Source organism: Diplotaxodon limnothrissa, linkage group LG10 (assembly GCF_057381915.1).
Source record: "Diplotaxodon limnothrissa isolate DT_005_m linkage group LG10, D_limnothrissa_male_GT1.1, whole genome shotgun sequence".
In the NCBI taxonomy this organism is placed as follows: Eukaryota; Metazoa; Chordata; class Actinopteri; order Cichliformes; family Cichlidae; genus Diplotaxodon; species Diplotaxodon limnothrissa.
The window spans coordinates 34,559,744-34,586,125 of record NC_140605.1 but is presented as its reverse complement, the minus strand read 5'-3'; the positions used below and the strand labels follow the sequence as shown (position 1 = coordinate 34,586,125).

Below are 26,382 nucleotides of genomic sequence, written 5' to 3'. Positions count from 1 at the left end.
GCTGCTGTCTTAAGTAGGGCTTCAGGATTAGTGGAGATCAGCAGCAGGTGAGGAGATTGGACACAGGTGTGTCGGCCAGGGGCAGGAGCGTGGGCCCCAGCAGAGGAGAGAGAGAGAGCAGAAAACAAAACATGTTGCCTAACACGGGGTCAGCCGGCGAGGCAGGTGTGCCTTATGGTCCGAAAAATACGGTACCTTCTACCTTCCTTTAGCATGTTCAGAAGTCCAACTTTTTGTGCGATGGTTAACATCTTCCTCTGTCTTTTGGGTGCTACCGCAGGAGCCTTTGACAGTGCAAAATGTTTCATCGGCATTGTTGTGTTTGCTGGGGAGAAAACTTACAAACATACAGTACAGCACTTTAGAGTCACACGGCTAGCGATCAAAGATTTATGTAAATTTGACTGTTAAAGGTGAACCGCATTATAGCGAGGGACCGATCTACATGATTGTGGCTAATTTATGAAAACTACCACCTGCAAGTGGAAGCCCATAATATCCAGTTATGTGAATGTGTGGCTGATCAAGATATGGCAATCCTATAAATTTCTCCAGAAGGTGGTGATTCTGTGTTTCTATGTCATTAGTTCATTCACAGATGGAGAGGTGATATAACACTCATCAGTTCAATTTTCCATCAAAAAATTTTAAGAGAAAAATTGAAAATGGAATCCAATTTTCTATAATTCCAAAAGTAATCAGTAACTAATTACAGATTACTTCCCAAAAAAAGCAATCCCATTACTTTACTGATTACTTATTTTCAAAAGTAATTAGTTACTTAGTCACTTTTAAAAACATGATAATCCATCATATAAAATATAAAATATAAAGAAAACATATAAAATGTAATCAAATGAGAAAAGTATCTTTTTAAAACTTGTTTTATTAGTTTTAATCGTTTAACTTTATGCATCAAGCAAACATTAAATTATCTGCAACATTCTCTGACTGTAAGAAATTTGTTTGACGTTTAAACCTATTTTCTGCACATTCCTGCACATAAAATAAAATATTTTTTGTGTTTACACTCGCTCTTTCAAATAGATGCAAGTAAAACACAGCAGAAAATAAATAAAGTCAAAGACTTGGCAGTCCTGTTTATTTTCACTTGTATAGCAGGAGTGGGGCAGGCGGAGGTTTGCCCTGGTGCAGGTGTGTCGCAGTGGTCATGGGGAGGTCTGGGAGTTTCTCTGTGAATGTCACATTCCCATGGCCGCGTACACTCGGTGCTTGCTCGGAAGTTTAGTTTTTTTTTCGCTGTAAAAAGAAATTTTCTTCCCACGCAGTGAGCAGCGGACGCTAATGTTTTTGTCACTTTTTATGGAATCAAACTCAAAGTAAGGTCAGTACTTCCACGCTTTAAACGCTGCACGCTCATACTCTCTCCTGCACTCGATATGTGATCCATTGTTGATCTGCACACAGCTGTTGTCACAAATGTTGCACTCGCTTACGTCACTGTCGTGAGACATTCTCGCAAAAAAATCACAGTTTTAATAACGCAGTAACGCAGCGTTCCTACGGGAAAGTAACAGTAATCTATTTACCTTTTTTGTAATAGTAATCCCTTACTTTACTCATTACTTGAAAATCCGATTACTTGAAAAGGGTAATCAGATTACACTAACGCGTTACTTGTAACGCATTACTGCCCATCTCTGGCTGTCAAACACTTCTTTCATTGGAGATAATGATGACTCTTTTGGGAAGAGTCTAACTCGAAAACAGTTTAAAATAATGACATTTCTCTCTCTCTCAGTCAAACACGTGGCTTTCTCAGCCTCTCTGCTGGATCAAGGTGAAGGATATACTGGACCCTTTAACAGAAAGAACAGATCATGATCCAGAGTACTCTGATCTTCAAACATGTTGTCACAAACATTGGAAATGCCTACAACAAACACACAGGTAATAACACTGAATGTTGCTTCTCAGCTATGTTGATGTCAGGCTGATGTTCCAGATGTTCTAACAGCTGATTTTCCATTTAACAAAAACAAATGTCCCACAGGTATTTTCACTGCACCAGTGAGAGGAGCCTACCACTTTGAGTGGAAAATATATGGATATGGAGGCATTGAGAATGGTGCTGTGTTGTTCAGCACATTTTTAGTGCATATGAAGTTCAGCCATCTGATGCTGCAAGTTCCTCTAATTTTGTCTCACTGCTTTTGGAGGTTGGGGATCAGGTCTTTTTACGTCTCTGGACTAATTCAAAGATTTATGATAACCAAGTTCACCATAATACCTAAAGTGGTCATCTGCTTTTCACCATGTGAGAAGCGTGACAGCTTCAGAACCTCCTGTTTGTTTCCAGTTGGTGACCCTTAAGACTTTATGTAATTAAAACAAAAATTGAACATGTTTTATTTTTTCATCTGTCTGTGAATCCAGATCCAGATGCACATTATGATGTCAAAATTGTAAACTAAAATATTAATAATGATAAACAAAGAAATTGTCTTTTTATTGAACAATAAACAATCACTGAAATAACATTATTAGTTTTTTATCCATTTCAAATATATAAATATTTTCATACTGGGAGCTGCCATCATGGTGGCAGCTTTGTGAGGCTGTACTATGATCTAAATGCTTAAACTGGCAGGGTGGCAGTCTTTTAAAGATATGGCTGTTATGGATTCTTATATCGTGCTTTCCTCCTCTCCTGGAGCATTCAAAGTGCTTTATACAACATGCCACATTCACCCAAGCAGTGTTTTCTATGCTTTTTAAGTCTTTTCTACAACTACATTCACACTCTGATGGATGCATCGTAGAGCAACTTGGGGTTATTAACTTGCCCAAGGATATTTGGCATGCAGCCGGGGGGAGCCAGGGATCAAACCACCAACCTTCCAACCAGCAGATGAGCTGCTCTACCTCCTGAGCTACAGCCATAGGGATCCCATAGCATAGGGTTGAGTCTGATCCTATGCTATGGGATCCGACTTGCATTAATAAGAACTTCAAACTAAGCAGGAAAGCCAATCCTACAGCAGGTTTCAGCATCACAGCAACAACACCTCTGAGTCTTCTCTCCTGAACTTTTATTGCAATATCAGCAAAACAACAATTCCAGACAACAAATTACATCTAACTCATTGTCATCCAGCTTTTACATAAAGAACAATTTGAGGCATCCTATAACAGTTCAAGATCATCAGGTTTACCTCAACACTTATTAAATCCACTTGTTCAATACAAAAACACACAACACACGCAAACAGGCTACAACAGTAGCTGTACACCGACTGTTATGAAAACCATATTTATAAAGTCTAATAATGATAAGTGCATCTACTACTGACACATTAAGCATTTACAGTCAAAGCAAAGATTTCACACCATTATCAGCTGTACTTTGCATCATTAAAATCAGAGACACGTATTTCCTCCATGCCTCTTTTTACTGTGCAATATAAAGCTCAGGTGGTGTGAGGGTGCACGTGGATAATCTTCACATGGTACGAGTGTTGTGGTGTTCAGGAAAGTAGAGCAAACTTTGTCTGCACTGGTACCAAAACAAATGTAGTGACTGAAAGTGTGAACTGTTTTCTCTCATTCTTTTCAATTTGGTTAAAGAAAATTTATAATCATGTTTCAAAGTATGTTTTTATAGTATGAAGTAACTCAGCAGGAGACCTGAAACGGATTCAAATGTGGCTCCGAAACATTTTTACAAAACTCAGTTCTTAACAGCACCCCTCAGTGAAAAACAGCTCCAGAGAAATGATTCCACTGTTGCTTAAACTCCTGTTTTTGTTGGTATTGGGAATCTCTATTTGAAAACTGTGAAAACTCAGAATTGCATCATTCAGCTGCAAACAAACAATACACCAGCAAATCATCAAAAATATATTAAATTATTAATGTGGATCTCTGATTAATAATTAAATGAATAACTGCAAAATGTACAGAGTCAGCAACATTGAAGGATGTGAAAGTTCTAAACAAAGGTCGGCAGGATTCACACATGGAAAAGGTAATTACTCCATTACATCTGTGTTTCCAGACTAATTACCTTTTTGAATTAGTAGAAAACTTCATGAGAGTCATTTAAACTGCTCTTATTTGCTATGAACTAAACCAGCACATGTCCCGACACAATTTACTGTCAGCAGACAATCACTGATAGTCACGCGTTTGTGTCCTTCTGACTGAAAGTCATAATGATTAATGATTCATTCACTAAGATTACTTATGCCTTCAGTTATCAAAGAATCTCTGAAACCAATGAAATCATTACTACATAACCATAACTGTGTAATATAAAAGTCAGTCAGGTTTGCAGATGACACAGATACTGTTGAGTTTTCACTGACAGAATGGAGATCATGGTGTTTTTCTCGCTGCTGCTTCTGGTCTGCTCCGTTTCCACAAATCCGACTGAGGCAGATAATGAAATTGTTGACCAGCAGATTTCAAACCAACAACCCTGTCAACAGGACATCCATGCTGTGCTCAGAGAGATGGCAGTCTCACTGGCTGTGCAGAAAGCACAGATCATGATCCTACAGAAAGAAAATCAAGGTACAGTATCATGTCAGGTAGTGAGAGAAGTAACAGGAAACCTTCCATATGCTTTCATTTTTCTATATTCACTGTTGTCTTATAAAAGTGCCAATGTCACTACGAAAATGTCCAGTTAGAAAGAAAAAACCCTGAAATAATCAGCATACTTTCTTTTATGTTATGGACAATGCTCTAAAATTAGCTGTGCAGTGAAGTGAAACTCGTAAAATTATTTTTTACACTTTTAGATCATTCAACAAAGCTGAAAGAGCTGGACGGACATGAGACGGAGCTGGACAGGCAGCAAACTGAGATTGACCAGTTGAAGCAACAGTTACAAGGTAATGTGTGCAAGTCATGAGTCTGATCTTTTCTATGAAAAGGTAACTGTGGATGTTTGTGACACGTTTAATTACAAAGCATAAAGTTAAAAAACAAAAAAACAAAAAAAACAAACTGTGAAATAATGACATATCTCTCTCTCAGATAAACAGGTGGCTTTCTCGACTTCTTTGTTGGATAGAGGCACTCTAGACATTGGACCCTTTAACACAGATACTACTCTGATATTTAAACAGGTTTTCACAAACATTGGAAATGCCTACAACCCATACACAGGTAATAACACTGAATGTCACTTCTCGGCTATGTTGATGTCAGGCTGATGTTCCAGATGTTCTAACAGCTGATTTAACATGACAAAAACAAATGTCCCACAGGTATTTTCACTGCACCAGTGAGAGGAGTCTACCACTTTGAGTGCCATGCATATGGATATGCAGACATTATGACTCGGGTTGAGTTGTTCAAGAATGGAGAGCGAATTTTTATTATACTTGAACTTCAACCATCCCATTTTTGGACTTCCTCTAATGGAGCCTCACTGCTTCTAGAAGCTGGAGATCATGTTTTTTTACGTCTCTCTGCTAATGCAAGGGTACGTGATAGTCAAGGACATCACACCACCTTCAGTGGTCACCTACTTTTCACCATGTGACCAGTGGGACAGCTCTATAACGTCCTGTTTGGAGCTCACACTTCAGAAGTAAAACAGATTGGATTGGTTCAAGGTTTTGTTTGTGTGTGTGTGTGTGTGTGTGTGTGTGTGTGTGTGTGTGTGTGTGTGTTTCTAAAACTGCTGACTTACAATGTTGAAATGTTTTTATATTTGCATCTATATCTGGATTACATACATGTGATAATAGACAGTAATAAAAATGGGTTTGAGTTAGTTTCTCTTTCCAAAGTTAATCTAATAAAAAATATTTTAGACATTTTTCTGCTCCAACTCACATGTTTAAATATTGACTGCAGGTTTCCCAAACATATGGTTTTATACAACCACAGCAAGGCCAGTACAGTGGGGGTGTTTTGCACCATCGCCCCACTACAAGAATGTCTTTAATACATCTACTTTTCTTGTTCGTCCTGATCAAGTAGAGAATGGTTTCTTTGAAAATATGTTTGAATGTCATGTATCATTAAACCCAGATCTGTATCACCACAATGATCGTGTTTGATTACTTTGCTGGCAAACAATCCATTCAGATCATATCACAGGAACATTAATAACAATGACCAATGACTAATTTTAAAGATGAATAATAAAGTATCAGCTACCTCTTATATACAATGGAAAAATCACTTATATTCAGGTATAAAAATATAGTTTTCTTTAGTTATAAAAACATGAATCCATTCAAATGTTAATATTACATATGTCCATGTACATGGATCAACAAGAGAAAAAATATGAATCAAATCTGTGCAGGAAAAGTAAACAAACAATAGACAGCTTTTATCTCCTGCTGATAATTATCAGTTTTACAGTATAAGATCGAGTTAGTTCATCTTTTATGAATGATTAATAAAAACCTGTCACGTAGGAATTTTCTAGGCATTTAGAAATTGTTTGGTTCACTTAAAATAACTAAAACACTCCTTTTAAATCCAAATTCAAATAAAATCTTAAGACACAGTAGTGATCAGTAAATGGAAGAGCCTGAAAGTTATGTGTTATGTGTGGAATTAGTATTGCAGAGACTTGTAAGCAGAGCTCTCAGCTCTTTATTGATGTCAGTCTCCTGTTCTGGTTTTCTTTTACAATGTCATTCCTGACACTTTACTTACTTTCTCCATTCTCTTCAGCTTCTACTTTCCAGTTGATTCACATTAGGCACTTTAAAATATCTCTTTTCTCTCCATCTTTTTCCAGTTCACAGCCATACTCTGTACTTACAGTACGATGGGACAATGGCACCATCATGTGGTCAGTTATCAAGTAGGAAAAAAAGAAAGAATAAAAGAGCAAACCATTTGACTCCAAATTTAACATATTCTCATCATTTTTACTTGTGTAGCTGAAAGCTTGGTGTAAACAGCCCCTCTTTGGGCACATAATCAACACACTGAAACCAGGTAATAATAACGCCAACATGTGGAGTGGAAAAGTTGTGTTATTTTTAGTGCACATATCATAAACATATTCAGATGTGCAACCATACTGGACCAGTGTCTATACTTATACATACTTATAGATATCTATGACTTACTTAGTAATAGTGATGGTAGATTAATTACATTTATTTCTTGCATATTTCCACAACCCTGTATCCATAATCACATTCTGCGTTTGCTGCCATTGTATGTAGTGTATTATCTTATTTGTTTTGTATTTTTTGTATTTTCCTTCTGCTATCTCTACCTGAGCTGAGGTAAATGGTAAATGGCCTGTATTTGTATAGCGCTGTACTTAGTCCCTAAGGACCCCAAAGCGCTTTACATATCCAGTCATCCACCCATTCACACACCCATTCACACACTGCTGATGGCAGCTACATTGTAGCCACAGCCACCCTGACAGAGGCGAGGCTGCCGGACACTGGCGCCACCGGGCCCTCTGACCACCACCAGTAGGCAACGGGTGAAGTGTCTTGCCCAGGACACAACGAGCCAGACTGTAACACACACATTTCCCCACAGTGGGATCAATAAAGTCTTATCTTATCAAATCACTGACCACAGAAGTAATATTAAAATCATCTGTCAGTCACACAACAATGGAGCTTTATCTGAAATTAGAATCTGAAATCTACAGTTTATAGCTGTAACAAAAAAACCAAACAAAAAAAAACACCATGAAGATGCTTTAACACAATTATATTTCCAACAAAACTGAAACAAAGTGAAAAAAATATCTATGTCAAATCATTTACAGAGTACTGCAGAAAAAGACGACATGTAAAATACTGAAAAATGTTTCATTTAGAGCAGAATCAAGACGTTCCCTGCAGCGCATGTTGTTCCTAAACTTTCAGATACAGTTGCTCCTCCCTATGTGTTCTAATGCCCCGCCCCCACAGCACTGAAGGGGGGAGGGAAGCCCTCCTCAGCTGATTATGACACCCCGCCATGTTAGCTATGAGATGTTCCAGTACTGTATAATACTTTTATTTAGTATTATAAATTCATCAGTCTTTTGTTGCCATTTTTATGAAGTTACCACAATCAAAATAAAATAGAATATGTTTCTAAAAACATTTAATATGTTGTCTTTGTTTCACTATATCAAAGACAACATATTAAACTCATATTCACTTTAAATATAATATTTAATTTAAAAAAATGCACTTCATGTGATATATTTGGTAATTTGTATGTTTTTAGGATGCTGAATGCAAAACATGAGAAGTTTACATTAAAAAGCACAACAGTGATTAAAAGAATCAATATTTTATTACAATTAAATATGCCTAATTTCTCCGAGATTCCTTACCTTTCACTATGACCAAAATAAACCACCTTGCATTTTCGATTTGTATTTCTCTTGAGTCTCACTTTTAGAAATGTTAAATTAATATAAGAAATCATTATTGGATATGTTTCTTGACTATAGGATACCAGGTTTCAGTTTATAAAGGGAAATTGTACGCTTAATTAAACTAAAAACTATCAGGGATGTGTGTGGATGAGAGGAAGAGATGAGCCAAACGCAGGACCCATGGTGAGAGTTGGAGTTTATTATAATGAGGGGACGAGCAGAACTTAAGCTGGCTGAACCGAGCTCACACATGCGGAGCAGACAACATCAATGACAAGACGCTGGACTGAGCGAAACTGAGGGTTTAAGTACAGGCTGGGTGATGAGTAATTAGAAACCGGTGAGTGAACAGCTGAACTTAATCTGAGTAAAGACACATGGAAGTAACTGGAACAGCAAAACAGGAAATGAGAACGAGTGACAAAATAAACTGAACATGAACAAAACTGAAAACACTGGGTGAACCACCCAGGAACCCTGACAAAAACACCAGTTTTGAAAGAAATTTTAAATATTTTTCCTGGTTTCAGTGATAAAAATGTATAAGAAACAGTCCAAAAATTCTTATTTGATTTACATTTTACACATGACGCCATTGTTATTTTTGTTTAATCTATCACAATCTACTACAGAAAACATTACAATAGAAAATAATGAAACAGGTCTACAATAATCATCTGACATATATCAGCTAAAACTGCACTTTATCATAAATATAATGCATCTTCTTGACACCGATTCCTTGTATCTCTAATGAATGCAAAATATGAATTAAAAGAAAATTAGAAAAAGAAAATCAAGAGCAGAAATGATAAAAGTTGAGCTGTAGTATTTAGTGTTTAATGGAGTGAATTTCCATCCATTGTGCAGAAAATGTTTTTATGGTTTGGTTGTGGGGTGACAGCGGCTCTGGTTTCTGGTTCATTTGTAGATGCAGATGAAAAACACTTTGAGAAGTTGTCCGAAACACGCGTCCTCCTTCGTCACGGACAGCTCGTCATGGTAACGCTCTTTCTTGGTCAGTTGAGCTTCTTCTTTAAGTGACTAACAAGCTGGAACAAGAGCTCTGTCAGCACACCTCTGACACCCATTAAGCACTCTTTGCATGGCAGATGGTTTGATGAGGCTCTGGCTCTTTCTCACTGCGTGACTGAAAACAGCTGAAGTCATCTCAGACCCATAACTACAATAAAATATTTGGAACATCAGGACAGTCAAGCTTTTGTCTTTGTGTTTCATGCTGTCTGAATAGTTCAGGGTTGTCAAACATAAGGCACGGGGGCCAGAATTGGCCCACCAAAGTCTCTAAGCCACCTCACTGAATGACTTTGAACAATGTGATGGAGGGCACGAGTTTTAACTTCATATTCATGAGTTTTACAGTTTTTCCAGCTGATAAAGAACTCGGCCGCTATTAAGTAATAAAACAAACTGCTATAATATGCTATAGAAAGGTAGTTTTATACCATTTGTCCACATTAAAAATAAAGAAATCTCAAATTTTCTTTGTAATTAACAAAAATTTCAGTTTTATAACTACAGGACTTTTTAGCAAAGTTTTTTTATTTTTTGAACAAAAAACTGAGACTTACTATTGAAATTGCTTTTTCCCCGATATTAAGCTCTGTCACGGGTTAAATGTGTAATTAAACTTCTTCACAGTTATACGACTGAGTTTGAAATACTTTTAAATCTGCTGACATGTTTCACTTCACTCTGAGCTCTGCTGCACATCCTGATTTCTTTTTACAAACGTTCAGTCCTCACATTTGATCAGAAATATCAGCTCTTTGACATAAAGACAGCTTGGACTTATTTTCAGTTTTCATGCCTGTTAACGTCAGATGTGATGGAGGATCTGAGATGCTGCATGACGTGAACACATCTTGTAAAAAACCTAAATAGAAGTGATTTCTACGACTGTTATCTGCTTTAAACTAACAAGCTGAGCAGATGGAGCAGAAGGTTAATAGCTGATCAGATCATGTCGGCTCATTAGCTTTAGTTTGTTTTACTAAGTGCTGTAACCAGTCAATCAGAAACACACTGTCACTTAATATGTGCTGATGGCAGCGCATCTGTTTGTACACACACACACACACACACACACACATACACGCACACACACGCACGCACGCACGCACGCACGCACACACACACACACACACACACGCACACACACAGAGACGCACGCACACACACACACGCCATCTCTTCACAGGGCTGTTCATTTCCTGAAACCAAATCTTTCACCTCAGGTTTAATAAATCATATTAATGGTTTGCAGAGTCCCCATAATCCGCAATCACACACAAGTCCCCACAATGTGGGTGAAATAGCAGTGGGCGTGTCCAGGTGGCGCTGGTGGAGTATAAATGGCGAGAAGGCTCTTGGTTCTGCCTCACACAGCTGCTCCTGCCCTACATCTCAGAGTTACCTCCTCCTCTCTGCCTGTGCAGGTGAGTGCTGGCTGTAGGTTTGGTTGTGAGGACAGTGACTGTGATGCTAACGTGAATGTGCTTTTGTGTTCAGCTCTTTCCAGCATGGCAGCGCTCTGGCTCCAGACCTTCTCCCTGCTCGTCTTAATGATGGTTTCGTGGCCGGGCTCCCAGGCCGTCGGTGGGCCACAGCACCTGTGCGGCTCTCACCTGGTGGACGCCCTGTATCTGGTCTGTGGGGACAGAGGCTTCTTCTACAACCCCAGGAGAGATGTGGACCCTCTGCTTGGTGAGACCGCCAACCATGAACAGAAACACTAGACAAGAATTTGAGGGCAGCTTTTCTTTCTCTCAGTTCACTTTAAATCAGCTTTCATGTTGGAAACTGTAATTTTCCATATCTTTATGGACCCTACATGATTAATTTACATCTATTGTCATTTGTCTCAACACCTGCATCATATAATGGCGCTGATTTTGTAACACTTTGTGTTAGAATTAGTAATTTATGTTCTAATATGTTTAAAATGTATTATTTAATATAAATTCCCATAATTTTAGATCTGAACATTCACCTGCTCTTCATCCCATCAGGTTTCCTCCCTCCAAAGGCAGGTGGCGCTGTGGTGCAAGGTGGCGAGAATGAAGTGACCTTCAAAGACCAGATGGAAATGATGGTGAAGCGAGGCATTGTGGAGGAATGCTGCCACAAACCCTGTACCATCTTTGACCTGCAGAACTACTGCAACTGAACACTGCTCTGCTGGACTTTGTTTAGTCGAACCAGGCTCGGCTAATCAGGTCTGAGTCCCAACCCCACCTCCCCCCCTGCTTCAGAGGAGAGCCACAGCTGTCCTCTCTCTGAAAACCAACTGCTGTCAAATGAAGTGCTGAGAAATGGATAAAATTAATTTTCCAAGAAAATAAAAATGCAAAATGTGACGACGTGAGGCAAAAAAGTGTGTTCTTTTGTTGTGATGAATCCAGTTAATTGATTACATTGAAAACTCAAGCATGTTAGGTACCTGCTGCTATCCAGCACAAACTGCTGAGCTTTCACTTTTCAAATATTTGTGTTTAGCTTATAGTGTCACTTCTCTGAACAGGATATAAACACATCATGCACTTGGACATGATGTCCTTTTTCCAACAATCCCTTGTCATCTTTATTTCAGCAGCTCAGTGTCAGTGTTTTTTATTCAGGTCCTCATGATTATACAGTGGGGATGCAAACTACAATGCTCTATTTAGAATTCCCATATACCAGTATTATTTCCTAAATGTTGCCAATAAAAAAACAAAATCAGAAGAATTTTAAGCAGTTTTAATTTTAAGTTAACCTCATTTGAAGAAGAGGTCAGAGGTCCAAGTATGGGAATATTTAGAATTCCCATGTTGTCAATTCAAATAATGCCAATAAGAAACATAGTTTGAAATATTTAGCATTATTATCACTTGACTGTCAGCTCAATCTATTGACTTTGAAGGAATCAAATAAGTTTCAAAATACTACTTAATACTTAAATCAATTGAAAATCATAGAAACTGGGGCCCCACGGCGCATTTTTGCCCCGGGCCTCTGCTGAGTTTGCTCCGCCTGTGTAGGGCGGGACCGGCTCGTGCCGGCAGGGCGGGGTCAGGTGTTCACCTGCCCCGCTGCTTTCAGTCGTTGTTTCGCTGATTCCGTGACGGGGCTGTGGTGTGAGTGAGCCGGGCTGCGGGTTCCATGCTGGCTGCGACGCTGTTGCTCGCTTTCTGAACATCTCCGGACAATTAATTTGAGTTCTGTGGATGCGCAGAGTCCGCAGGCTACTTCCGGTTCTGTGAAAGCCTCAACAAAGCAGCACGATGCGAGATGTTCACCTGAGCAATGAGACGTGCACAAACGGTAAGAAGTCAGAAAGAAGTGTGTGTGTGTGTGTGTGTGTGTGTGTCACAGTCAGGTGTTTGTTTGTGGAGCAGGAAACAAGTGCAGAGTGCGGGTGCGCTCTGTTTAAAAATGACTCACAACGATCCGGAAAACTGCTCCTTCTCCTCAGCCTGATGGACAGGGGCGTTTCCACGAGTGTTTGCTCTGTGTGTGAGAGAGACAGCGGGAGAGAGAGATTGACAAATAGTGGATCAAAAATAAATCCAGCGTGTAAACTTGCTGTGGAGCTCAGTTGTAGTTTAGCTGCCATCATCTCTGGTGTTCTGTCACAATTCTGAGGAGCTTGAGAAGAACAGCCACAGACTTGTTGAAGTTTGTTGAAGATTGTTCTCCTCTCTGAGGAGCTTATTCACTTACACTGGGACAGCACTATCATCTGTTATGTAGCAGGTTAATCACGACATCCCAGTGTACCTCAGACCCAGCCACACCCTCAGACCAGAGCTGGTGGTGTATCCTGTAGGGCTGCCACGATTACGTCGACTATCAAAATCGTCGACGACTGATTTAATAGTCGACGCGTCGTTTGAAGCTTTGTAAGATCACAACAGACGCAGGAATAAGTAGCAGGATTTAAGAGTGTAATAACGGACTGAAACAGAAGATGGCAGCACTGCATGTACAAGGATGCCAGCTGCCGTTAAACCCAGAAGAAGAAGAAGCAGCTGTGTCCCAGAATTCATAGCGCAGCCCAGCTCAGTTTCCAACAATGGCGGCAGCTGGTTAGTTTTAATATTACTCTTATTATTCTTTCTGGGTCACAAAATAAACGTTTAACATATTTTCAGGTGAGAATGTAGCTGTGTAAACCTCAAATATCTGCTCAGTTTATCAGGACACCACATATTTTCAAAAGCGCTCCGACGTTTTCGGAGACGTCTGTTACCCACTAGCTCGATAGTGAGCCGGGGGCTAGGCTCACTAGCGCCGTGAGAACACCGGACTCCTGGCAAATTGTTTTCAAACCCACCGCCGTCTTTCGCTACTCAGGTTAAACATGATATATGAGTCACTTAGATAAATTAAAATGTTATTGTTTGGCTTTTTTAGTATTTTATTTGTTCCTGAGTAAACCGGTGAGTTTATTAAACTTCACCGAAACAATCTGCACATTTAATTAAAATCTAATAAACTACCATCTTGTCTTTATTTTTAGTTAGCACAGACCTTAAACACTTCAAGCTGTAAGCTAGTGATGGTTATATAAGAGCAGATACATGCTGGTGCAATAAGCTGTACGTTTTAAGTACAATGGATGATGATCTGATTAGTCGACTATCAAAATAATCGTTTGTGGCAGCAATAGTATCCTGTGCAGCGCAGCAAGGAGAGCTCAGACCTCTACAGAAACCCAACACTTCATAAACACATGGGAGAACCTAGAAGAGCCACCTCGGCTGTACATCTAAAGGTCAAAGGTCACTCTACGAGGATGTTCACATTTTGGACAGAGAAGACAGGTGGTTTTGAGATGCCTCCCAGACGCCTTAACGCCCACTCACATCCTGGCTCAAGTGTTCTCAATAAGTCACATGACAGAGTGAGGCAAGGTCTCACAATAGTTTCACCTGAAACCTCTGCTGACAATGACCCACACCCATTTTCACACATTGAATCATTTGATGAATCACTCTTAAGGGTCAACTCCCACTCAGGCTTAAGTCCCTGGGACTCTGCTCCATTTGGTTTCAGAACTGAAGAAGCTTCTGGGATGAAGCATCTCCAACAAACTTAAAGAATCTGATCGCTTTTCTTTCCCGGCTCCTTGGATTAGTGACCTGGAGATACTCGGTCACAGATATATTTGAAGGCAATAACTGACATTAACAACACTGCAGGAACACACTTTGTGTGCAGTTGTACTTCTGTTTGTTTTCTATGCTTCAGCTCAGCTTAGTTCCCATCATCATGTTCAGCTTGAGTCATGGAGGCTGCTGTTAATGATTTCCAGCCCGTGCTGAGCTTTTATGATGCAAATCTCAGAAATATGATGGAAGACTGAGCGCACCTGCTCTGATGAACATGAAATTTATGTTCTCGTATTTCCTGATGAAACTCTTTGATTATATCTCACAGCAGCTCGGTTTGATCTCGCTGTTTTCACACATTTTTCTGGGCTCTATTCAGATGGATATTATCTTATGATAGATTTTAGATAGTAGATGTTTCCCACTGTGTGGTCTTTTAACATCAGCCCATAAACAGCTGTAGCTGAGGAGAGCAGCTGCTGGACTTTTATGAGTAAATGTTGTCCCGTTCCTGTGTGGTGGAGGAGTCTAGCAGTCCCGGCTCATCGTTGTTACATTTTGGGTTTCGTGATGCTCCAGATGTTGGCGAAAGCGCTGAGCCGTAGGCAGCCCGGTCCAACATCTGGACTCTTCTACTGTGAAGCCATGGGGCTGACAGAGAATCCACACAGCTTCGCAGTAGAAGAGTCCGGACCTTAAAATCCAAGCAGCCGGCTGCTGTTCAGGGATGCTGGCCTGCTCCTGTAATTCAGGCCAAATTAGATAAAAGTTGCTGTTTTGAGGAAGCGCCATAGAAACAGACAGCTTGGCATCATGTAAAAGCATCGTAAGATGGACAATTATTTTGTTTAATTCATGGCCAATAGGGAAATGTGAATGTTCGTGTGGCTTTTAGCTAAATTTCTGCCTTTTTTTTTTTCTTTCTTTCCTGAAAATCAGTTCCGTTTTTCCATAATTTGGCCCGAGTGTGTTGTGAGGATTTGACCTTGACGTCCGTGTTTCTCCCTCTCAGTATTTTTGATTTTGTTGTATTTAATTGTCTCTTAATTACATCCTGAGTCTAAAATCCAAACACTGTTTTTCTGCACTTGCTGTTAATCTGTCATAAAGCTTGGACTTAAAACACACCCCACACTGCTGTGGGGTGTGTTTTATGGTGGCCCGCGTGTACGAGCGCTCACTGTTGACAGTGTAAATATTAAACTGCTCTGCCTGGTTTTACTCGTCCTCTCCGCTGCGTGTTGTTACTGCAGCAGCACAACGGTCGGGTCAGTGTTACACGCCTGCAGCTGCGTCTTCGAACCATACGCCCCGGAGACGCTTCCTGATGTGAATGCTGTTTAAAACAGAGCTCCTGTTGTCCTGTAAGGAGTGCCCGATTATTCACACTATCCATCTGTTTTCTTCTGCTGCTGAAAAATCCCCCTGTTTGGTTTTTGCCTTTAAAATGTAATTCATTTAATTTATTAAATTTATTTATGATGAAAACTAATCGATCCAGTGATAGAAACACCCAGGGTCATGTGCTGTCACAGTCTTTCTTTGGGGAGTCATACATTTCTCCACAGCTTCCTGAACACTTCAGCTCAGACACAGCAGCGTCCTCTCTCTGCTGTGTTTTGTCCACCGTCTTGTTTTGTTTGAAACATGCTTTGAGGAGTTCATGTGGAAAATTGAAGTTCAGAGCACACTGCTCTGTATTTATGAGACTCTGTATTTATCCAAGAATTTTACTTTGAAAGTTCAGTCACAGCCGACTAGCTGGTGCTGGAGCAGACTGTCTCATACTGTCCCACCGCTGACGTCTCCGCTGAGTCTTTCACGCAGACAGAGTCAAGCTCCGCCATCTTGGACTGGTGAAAGTCACGCCTGTGTTTTACCCCAGAGCCGTGCAGCTCCCAGAGCTTTGGGAAAGTTGTTTTCAATGTTTGTTAGCAGTGTTTAAATCTTCAAAATAAAACGCATTTGAGTGTCTTTTTAATGATGTCACTGTTGCTAAATTCAGCCTGCCGGACGCTCCTGCTTCAACTACCTTTGGTTAACGAGAGTGCTTCCATGGACGCGGCTGTAATCAGTAAAAAATAAATAATTAGCTGAAACATAAAGGATGTAAAAATGTGTCGCGTTTGTGTCTCTGCAGGGTCGGCGGTGAGGTTGTGGTGTGGCTCTCAGTTCACAGTGTGTTTGGTCACTGGAGAAACGCTGATTAACACACACCTGAGCAATGGCACACAGACAGGTATCCCCCCCCCCACACACACACACACATTCCTGTGTAAGTGGGCACGAGGAGTTTGTTTAGGGTTAAATATCAGTGTGTTTAAAGATTCGTTGTTGTGTGTTGATGATTGTCAGGGCTCACGTCAGTCTCATCCATCGAGTCTTTCCTCAGAATAATAATCTGATATCTGACACTTTCACATAGTTCTTAGTTGCCCATGACTACAGTGTTGCTGAGTCAGCAGTGCTGTGCCGGAAACCTGAGACAACAGGTAAACAACAGCTGCAGGTTAAATTAGCCGAATGAGGCGCTGATGAGTGGATTTTCCACTCATCAGCCAGTGTTTAAGGGGGGGAGGGGGTCCACAAATAATCTGTTTGTCTAAAGGAGTTAACACACTCTGTGTCGTCGGCCTTTTTCTTTGTGAGAAAAATAAAAATGCACTATTTTCTCATTGTAGCGTTTCCACCTCAGCACTCAGTCTTTTATACGACACGCCTCCTTCACCCAGTCACACTCTGACGAGCACATCGGAGAGAAACTCGGGGTTCACCAGCTTGCTCAAGGATACTTTAGCACGTACAGGACCGAACCACCAACCCAATGATTGGTAGAGCTGCGCCCACCACGGAAATATTATCATTGTCTAGAGTGAATCAGAATCTGTTTAAAAAGGGTAAAGCCTCCATGTTTAGTCATGTTATGTATTTAGCTGTAACGCTGTTAGTTTATGAGTATTAGCAAACATGATAAACTAACAAGCCCAAATAAGTTCAGGTATGAGAATCCTGATTACTGCTGACAGACTTCAGGTTACACACAGACTCGAAGGATGCAGTGGCCAATGCTTGTGCTAATGTTTATATGCACAAGTGTTTCCAAGATGAAAAACCTTTATTGGGAAAGAAAAAAATCATTCTTTATTTGTTGACATTGTGGATGATGTCATTAGAAGTTTCCCCTACAGGAAGCTAATGAGCTGCAACTTTAATGACTGTTTGATTGTGTTGTTGTCTCCATTGTTCTCCGTGTCTCTGGAGACGAGTTCCTGAAACTGTCTTTCCAGGAAGTGATCGGTTCTTCGCACTATCAGGGTTAACTGTGTAGCAGATCAGATGTAACACGAGGAACAAGGAAATGAACCCCACAGGACGTGTGTAACTGTATCTGTCACGTCAGTGTTGGCATCGTGGTAGCCTGACAGGCAGGATGTGTCCAAGCACACCGAAGCACAGTTGAAGATGATGAGCAGACCAAACATGGAGTAGATCAAATAGCAAGAGAGAAGCAGAGAGAGGAAGGTTACTCCACACTTCCTCAGTACAGACAATGGAGGAGGAAGTCGGACGCAGCACAGACTCGTTCAGGTGAACTAAAGCGTGACCATCACCGCTGTGAGCGAGATCAGGTGCACAAGCAGAGGCCACATATGCATATCGGTGGGTGGGGTGTCTTTCTGTATGTGTGTGTGCGCGGTACAGGTTATTTTTCTAAATGAAACAATAGCATCAGTGTCAGCTCTTCATCTTTGAACATTCAGTCACCTCACAGCTGAAATAGCAACAGCTTTTAGTGACGGTGACCTCCATCAGAGCCAGGCTCAGTGAGCGGGGGGAATGAAGAGCACAGAGATGCAAAACTTACTGACAGAGCGAAGCGCCGTAAAAACACCTGGGGACAAAGAGACAGGAGCGTAGAAGAAATTCCCAGTGCATCATGGGAGGTCCCTTAGCACTCTAAGCCCGCTGCAGCATAACTGGTTTAGGGTTCACGGTCACCTGATTCAGCCCTGCCTATAAAACAATGAAGCCTCAGAGAGTGGAGGGGGTGTCGCCTGAATCCAGACTGGTTCCATGCGAGGGGCCTGACGGCTGAAGGCTCTGCCTCCGTTTCTATAGAAACTTCAGGAACTGTGAGTAAGCGCTGCTCTCTCAGACGGCGGGCTCTGCTCGGATAATATGACTCTGCCAGTCTTAGGAGCTCGTCACATGAGCTAAGGTGTCCTGTTGTGCTCACATGATGGAGTGGGGCAGTGTGTCACAGAGGTCTGATGGGTAAAGTGGGTTAATGACCCCAGGGCCACTTCTTATTGGACAGCCACCACTAGTTTATTAGCTGGAAATTCAAGAGGCTTCCCCACCAGCTGTGGTGCCAGTTTACCTCAGACCTGTATGTGTGGGGCAGCATTTGCGTGGTGTGGTAACGCTGATAAACACACAGTCTGAGGTTCACACACACCCTGATAAACACACACTCAGTGACGTCGTGTTTGTCTCCAGATGTACAGTCAAACAGCACCTACAACCTGTGGCTGGGCCTGACCCTCGCCCTGCTGTCGGCCTTCTTGATTGGTGGGAGTGTCATTCTCAAGAAGAAAGCCCTCCTCCGATTGGCCAACAACGGACACACCAGAGCAGGTGAGCAGAGTCAGGTGTTTCTGATGTTTGACTTATAAGGTTTATCCGGGCTCAGCCCTGATGCTATTAGTATTCATGGCAAGACCACATGTGGATTCATCCAAAATTGAAAATAGTTCCCAGTAAATGCATCGGTCGAGGAGGGAGGGGCAGCTTTGTCTGTTTAATCTTCGAGGTCAATATTATATTTGGAGTGTTTATTGATATTTTAGATGAGACCGTTGACCTTTACCACCACTACAGGAACTCACTCACCTCCCACTCTGAGTCGCTGTTGCTTCCAGTGCTCTTCTCCCTCCTATGTAATGACTTTCTGACTTTCCAGGAAGTGATATCAGTTTCAGGTGCTCTCGGGGTGGATACTACTACTACTACTACTACTACTACTACTACTACTACTACTACTACTACTACTACTAATAATAATAATAATAATAATAATGGCTGTGCGATATGACCGCTTTTTTCTTTGTGAGTATTTATTACACGGCGTGCTGCGGGGAAAAGCCTGTTCTAACGTTTGAGTCTAATGTTTACTTTTTAGCACCTGACGGCTCTTTTTTGCTTCTCCTCTGTAAACTCTCTGCATGCTCTTTCACGTGATTATTTTTATTTTGAAAAGTCTCAACAGGATCTTGAGCATTATTGTGAAAGGTTCATGGGGAAAATAAACAAGTGGACACGCGGTAAAACCATCGCGTGTGAAAAAATATTGCCGTAAACAGTTTATTTTGTGACACCACGAAACAAACGATAGCATAAAATGAAACGATAAATGTTTTTATATCGTCATCCGATATATATCGTTATATCAAACAGCCCTAATAATAATAATAATGAATAATAATAATAATAATAATAATAATAATAATGATGACGATGATGATGATGATAATAATGGATTGGATTTATATAGCGCTTTTCAAGGCCACTATTCATTCACTCCCACATTCACACACTGGTGGAGGCAGCTACAGGTGTAGCCACAGCTGCCCTGGGGCAGACTGACAGAAGCGAGGCTGCCATATCGCGCCATCGGCCCCTCTGGCCATCACCAGTAGGCGGCAGGTGAAGTGTCTTGCCCAAGGACTGTGCAACGACTCATGTATAGCGTGACAGACGAGCTCATGAGTATCACAGATCATGTCTGAATCATCACTCTCAGAGTTTCTGTTATTCCCTCGCTGCTATCTGTGTCACACTGTGGTTGTTTCAGGTCTGCTCGCCGCCACAGTGTTTTAAAAAACACAGAAGGTTCAGGTTCTGTGACTCTGAAAATTCACAAAGTACATGTAGAGTAAATCTGCCAGTAAATTAAATTTTATATACTGGAAAAAAAACGCGTTAAAAGCAAACATGAAGTCTGAGAACGGCATCTGACATCTGCAGGTCTGAGTTTTGGGAACTAAACTCATTTTGGAAGAATCGATGTTCATTAGAATAATTAAGACTGTGGGTTTGGTGGGTTTTCTCTTCTATGAAGAGCTTGCTGATGTTTGTCTCTGAGAGTGAATGAATGTTTGGAGGATGGATCAGGCTAAGGTTTTAAAGCCGCACATTTGTCCTTGAATTTGTTCCATAGCCTGTAAAGGAGGCTGTTTACAGCCTCTGGTTTATGGACGTGCTGATGCTTCCTCCCTGAACTGGTTCCAAGATTTTTATATTGCTCCTTACACTGCACCTGCTCTTTTATATGGCATATATAACTTGTACATATCTGTGTAGATACTTGCGTCATTACACACATTCGCTGTTTAGGTATGTATGTACCTACAGACTGAACTTTAAGTTTATTTTTTGGTTTCTCTTATTCTAAAGGAATTTTACTGTAAAAAATCTACATGCTGCTTACGGAGAGATGCCAAACTGTTTCGTTGTTCTTGTGACAATAAAGATCTATTCTATAATTTAGTGATGAAATGTGTTAAAGATGGAAAAAAAGGAGGAAAACAAAGATTTCCTGACTTGGATGAGCCAGTTTCAGACGTTTCTATGTTTGATATATTTATAGGAAGGTGTGGGGGGACAGATTGTCGACATATTTTTATAGTTTGTAAATTTACTTTAGGACTGGTATCCTAGTCTCTCTCTAAATGCGGATATAATAGTCTCTAAATACAAAGACAAGTTTCGGTTTTCAGGTAAATGAGGTGGAGCATCGTGCTGATTGTGCTGTGTGTGTTTCTGTAGGTGACGGAGGCCATGGTTACCTGAAGGACTGGCTGTGGTGGGGAGGCCTGTTAACCAGTAAGAGTTTCAGTTCCATCTAATTTTCTGATCCACAGTTCTGTGGCTGGAGTACAAGCACAGCCAACAGCTGTTAGTTTAGGATGTGACATGTATACAAATCTGTCACGAAAGTAAACGGCTACGATATAAATCACAAAAATGTAACATTTTCTGTAAATTCTGTGAATCTCAGGCAACTCGACTTGCATGTTTTTTTCCAGCTGGGCGTCGTGTAGCTGCAGTCGAGTGTTTTAACAGATGCATGAAACGATACATTTTTAGACATAAGTTGTAACGGCCGCCGTTTCCTTTCAAAGTTTGAGTCTAAGGTTTATTTTTTAGCACCTGACGGCTCTTTTCTCCTCTGTAAACTCTCTGCATCCTCTTTCACGTGACTCAGTTTATTTTGAAAAGTCTCAACAGGATCTTGAGCTTTATTGTGAAAGGTTTACATGGAAAACAAACAAGCGGACACGCGGAGCAACGCAATGGTTTTACCGTCGTTGTTGCTAACGACGACACGTAAAAGCAGGCGCTTGTCCGTCCGTAGTGTGGTTATTAAATTAAGAGAAAGAGAGAAATGAATATAACCACTACAGTGACCATCAAAACGGTGAAAACATTGCTGTAAACAGTTTATTTTGCGACACCACGAAACAAACGACAGCGTGATAGGAAACGATAAATGTTTTTATATCGTCATCCGATATATATCGTTATATCGAACAGCTTTACTCTGTTCTGTATTTTTCTCTCGTGTGATGGAGCTAAACAGCAGTTCCCTTCAGCTAAACTCATCCTGGATCTTATTCAAATTTCGGTTTATGTTCGAGTGATTAAAAATAGTTCCTATGTTGCTGTCAGCAGTGATTTTCTTTTCCTCTGCAGTGGGAGCAGGAGAAGTCTGCAACTTCGCTGCCTACATGTTTGCTCCGGCCACGCTGGTGACTCCGCTGGGCGCCCTGAGTGTCCTCATCAGGTAGCTCTAGTTTGTAAATTTAAATTCCGTTATGTTTGTGTTTTAAAGCAGCATGTTTGTCCTTGAATTTCCTTCTGTGGCCCGTATCAAGGCTAACGTGAAGTCCTGTGTGCTCTGCAGTGCAGTTCTGTCCTCCTACCTGCTGGGGGAGGTGTTGAACATTGTGGGGAAGCTTGGCTGTCTGCTGTGTGTGCTAGGAAGCATCCTGTTGGTTATCCACGCCCCACAGGAACAGGAAGTGACATCACTACGGGAGATGACCAACAAGCTGCTGGAGCCTGGTGAGAGGGGTCGCTCTACTATCTCAAACTCAGAGCGTTCGGTCGTCGAGCTTCAGTTAGTTCGTTTTTTTTAAGGAAACTTTGGTTTAAATCATTGTTTTCAGTTCAGCACTTGACCCCCACAAAGACTCATATGAGGACTGAATTACTTCAGGATGCTGCCTCAAGTGGACATTAGAGAAACTGCAGTTTTTGTATTTTGACGTCTTGGTCAGCCCCAGAGGTCACTGCGTAGCCTTCTGTAAGGCCACAGAGGCGAGCTGGAAGGTTGGACATCATGGTAAAATGACAGCCCGGTGATGTCATTTTACCATGATGTCAGCAGTGTTATCTCACTGATCCAGAGTCTAGATGCAGGCACACTGATACAGATGTGAGGCTGGCTTATCGTCATAGTAACACCTGAGCCTCAGCTTTGGTGCAGAGCAACTTTTTATCAGTTCAGATGTGAAGTGAGGAGCAGAAATCCATGTTTCTGTGTCAGAATCTGTTTTCTTATCATCCGTCCTGTGTGTGTGCGTGTGCAGGTTTTCTGGTGTATGTGGCGTTGGTGTTGGTGCTGTGTGCGGTGCTCGTGCTGTATTGCTGTCCTCGCTTCGGTCAGTCCAACATCCTCGTCTACATCGGCATCTGCTCGCTGCTCGGCACGTTCACTGTCTCCTCGGTGAAAGGCCTCGCCATCGCCATCAACACAGGTAAGTGAGAGAGAAGCGGGCGTGCCCGTGCTGCAGAGAAAAGCGTTTTTCCTGCTCTGTGAAAGACAATGCTGGTGTTCTGATATTCTGCTTCTTTTCTTTGCATTTTATTTGTTTCCTTTGAGTCACATGGCTCATTCTCAGGAAAATCAATTCAACTTTTTAAAAACCCTCCCTCATCACTGTCTTAAAGATGAATACACAGTATCACGCCTCATACACACATGAACAAGGATGTCTCCAAATTCAGACTTTTTGTTTTTTTCTGGATCTGTATTTGATAGAAAAATATCACTGTTTAAATAAAATGTCTCCTTTGTAAGGCTGCTGCTGTTATTAAATCACGTGTGCGTTCTCTCTTTATCTTCAGTGTTTTATGATCTTTCCGTCCTTGCTAATCCTCTCACCTGGATCCTGTTGGCAACGCTTATCGTCTCCATAGTAACACAGGTAAGTTTCACAGGTCTGTTTGTCCGGCCCTTATCTCTGTTTCTCAGCTGTATTATTGTTTAATGGTAAAGCACGCAGTGATGAATGGCTGGGCCGGAGATGTTTGGGCTTCAGCTGCGTCCTCCCTTTAGATGGATCCCTGTTGATCTGTGTTTCCACAAAACAAACTGTTCATCTGAAAGGACTCTTCAGCATTTGGGCAGAAATCTGTAACTTTTTGGATGAATACACATGAAGTAACTTTCCATCAGATATCAGCTCACATCCAAGGCACAATGCAGGATTTCTAGTGTTTGCATAATGAAAGTGAGTAACAGCTAACAGCGTCATCTCCATAGAAATGTATACATAAAGAAACACCAGCAGAGAAAATGACCCTGAAGTGATCAAACACCCACTGAAGGACACCAAATAACTACACACACAACATAAACACAAGTGAAAAGAACCTAAACATCCACACACACACCCTGTCCATGATATATTGAAAAACAGAAATTTCCCACCCTTCAGTGTGTTCTCAGAGGCATCGCTGACATGTATGGATCCCAGGACAAACATGCTTTATGTTTCTGCCACAGGACTTGTGTGACTTCCCTGTCCTTGTGCCTGTCTCCAGGTAAACTACCTGAACAAGTCTCTGGATATCTTCAACACCCTGCTGGTTTATCCCATCTACTACGTCCTCTTCACCTCCGTGGTTCTATCCACCTCCATCATCCTCTTCCAGGAGTGGAGAAGCATGTCGACCATCGACATCATTACAACTCTGGGATCCTTTGTGGTCATCGTGGTGGGCGTGGCCATGCTGCACCTTTTCAGAGAGCTGCAGGTCGGTGGTCCGTCTGCATTATTGTTAAAATTCCGATCATCTCAGTGAGATTTTGAACAGCTCCTTCTTCAGAGGACCTGTCACACATTGAATACATCCTGCAGCTCTGCTCTGCTTTGACGGCGATGTTCTCACTTTGGAACTGTAATAAAATGTGCATAAAAAGGACTGCAGTGTTGAGTTTGTCAGTGTCAGAAACCTGGCAAACATGGATGGCATACATATATGTGTGCCATATGTTGCATCAACTGAAAAAACATGAAATGGGACCAACTGATTGTTCAGTACATGAAAAACTAACACAGACCCCTCAGTCTGAGTCTTACATCATTAGCGTTCTGTAGCAAATGTTTCGATGCTAAGACTACAAGACATATGACAAGTGTACAAGACGTACAGCTGCAGATCAAGTCCACCCCTGACCTTTGACCTAAGCTGATACCTGCTTCCCTTACAGCCACCTTATTGTCGAGCAGCTAATCTGTGATGACACAAAGCCAATAAACACAACCAGTTCTGGTTTAGTTTGAGCAGGGCACTCCTCCAGTTCTATCCATCGTCACCCACATCAGTGTTAAAGTCTCCTCAGAGATGGAGACCCCAGCATCACACCCAGTGGCTCCAAGAAGACTATCAACATCCCAGAAACAGTTCTAGCCAGTTTGCCACTAATTAGTGAGGTTCTCCAGATCTTTTTCAGACCCTTCTTTTAGCCAGCAGCTCAGCAAGGCTCATTCTGGGCAGCTACATGAGCACGCCTATGAAACAGGAAGTTGGGGTTCCTGAGTATTCAGATATTTTCTGTTGGTAAACACGTTAGCGAGGCTGATGTTAGCATTTAGATGCAGTAACACTTTTACATGTTTCAGCCTCAAAGGGTTGTTGAGGTCACTCAAATACTTTGTCTTTTGATGCAGATGACGATGAAGGAGCTGACCATTCAGCTCTCACAGCCAGTGGAGAGGGAGGAGCTTAACCAGCAGGTTGTAACCAATGGAGGAGGAGGAAGGAGTAAAAAAGAAGACAAGTACGGGCTGATGGACAACATGGTGATCGAGAGCCTTCCCCCAATGAGAGAGGAGGGACCGAGAGTCTTCATCATCAGCTAAGGAAGAGGAGGAGGAGACTCAGGTTCAGACTTCGCTCTGACTGTTACTGTAATGATCTGCACTTTAAAGAACGTTCTAAAACGGCCTCCAGTCTGACGGCGATCCAGCTCACACTAAACTCACTGTTACTCTTCAGATTATCACAAACTTAACGTTTAGATAAATATGAAAGATCATTACTGAAAACAGAAGCTGACTTTTAGTCCATTCCATTCTCTTTGCATTAGCAGAGTCACTTTAAATACAAAGAGCCACAAAATGCAAAAAGATGCAAAACAGCGGCTGAGATACAAAAAGCAGTATAAATACTGCAGACTGCCCACAGACATGTGAAAAGTACTCTGAGCAGCTGTTCTCTGCTGCTTAGTGTTGAGTAAATGAAGGTCAATCAATGAAGTTACTGCATATCAGAAACAATATTTTTCTGAATTTACGGTCAAATTCAGCGTCTGAAAACTTGAATGGTACCTTTGTGCAGGCGTTACGGTGGGTGTTGTTGTGGTTTTTTGCAGACAAATCCATGAAAAGAGGAAAACCGGCCATCTGTGAGACGCTCCTCGTTTTAAAGCTCAGCGCCCGAGCTGGTCATCGCTTCTCAGGTGTTTATGTTGTGGACGTGTGATCTGACACCGAGCTCTGAATAAGTGATGACACACACAGAGCAGGCTAAAGTGTGGCGTGTGAGAGAATCTGTTTTTATTAAATATGAAACGTT

The 26,382-nt window shown here is 41.4% G+C and overlaps 3 protein-coding genes across 4 annotated transcripts; all 3 read left to right on the top strand.

Moving 5' to 3' along the window:
* Positions 1-4,331: 4,331 nt before the first annotated feature.
* LOC146624791 (complement C1q tumor necrosis factor-related protein 3-like) lies at positions 4,332-5,515 on the top strand. Its single transcript, XM_085364139.1, has 3 exons — positions 4,332-4,536; positions 5,005-5,136; positions 5,238-5,515. Exons 1-3 carry the CDS (start codon positions 4,332-4,334, stop codon positions 5,513-5,515), a joined length of 615 nt encoding a protein of 204 aa, XP_085220265.1.
* A 5,366-nt stretch (positions 5,516-10,881) lies between these two features.
* Positions 10,882-11,528, top strand: ins (preproinsulin). Its single transcript, XM_085364138.1, has 2 exons — positions 10,882-11,065; positions 11,371-11,528. Exons 1-2 carry the CDS (start codon positions 10,882-10,884, stop codon positions 11,526-11,528), a joined length of 342 nt encoding a protein of 113 aa, XP_085220264.1.
* A 1,096-nt stretch (positions 11,529-12,624) lies between these two features.
* Positions 12,625-25,667, top strand: nipal4 (NIPA like domain containing 4). Of its 2 annotated transcripts, none has more exons than XM_085364137.1 (10): positions 12,625-12,664; positions 16,595-16,693; positions 18,955-19,092; positions 21,283-21,339; positions 22,210-22,300; positions 22,421-22,581; positions 23,109-23,276; positions 23,647-23,726; positions 24,346-24,558; positions 25,476-25,667. In XM_085364137.1, the coding sequence occupies exons 1-10, from the start codon at positions 12,625-12,627 to the stop codon at positions 25,665-25,667; spliced, it is 1,239 nt and encodes a 412-aa protein (XP_085220263.1). The 2 variants fall into 2 exon arrangements, with proteins under 2 accessions (XP_085220263.1, XP_085220262.1); XM_085364136.1 differs by having other exon boundaries at positions 18,934-19,092.
* The last annotated feature ends 715 nt before the right edge of the window (positions 25,668-26,382 follow it).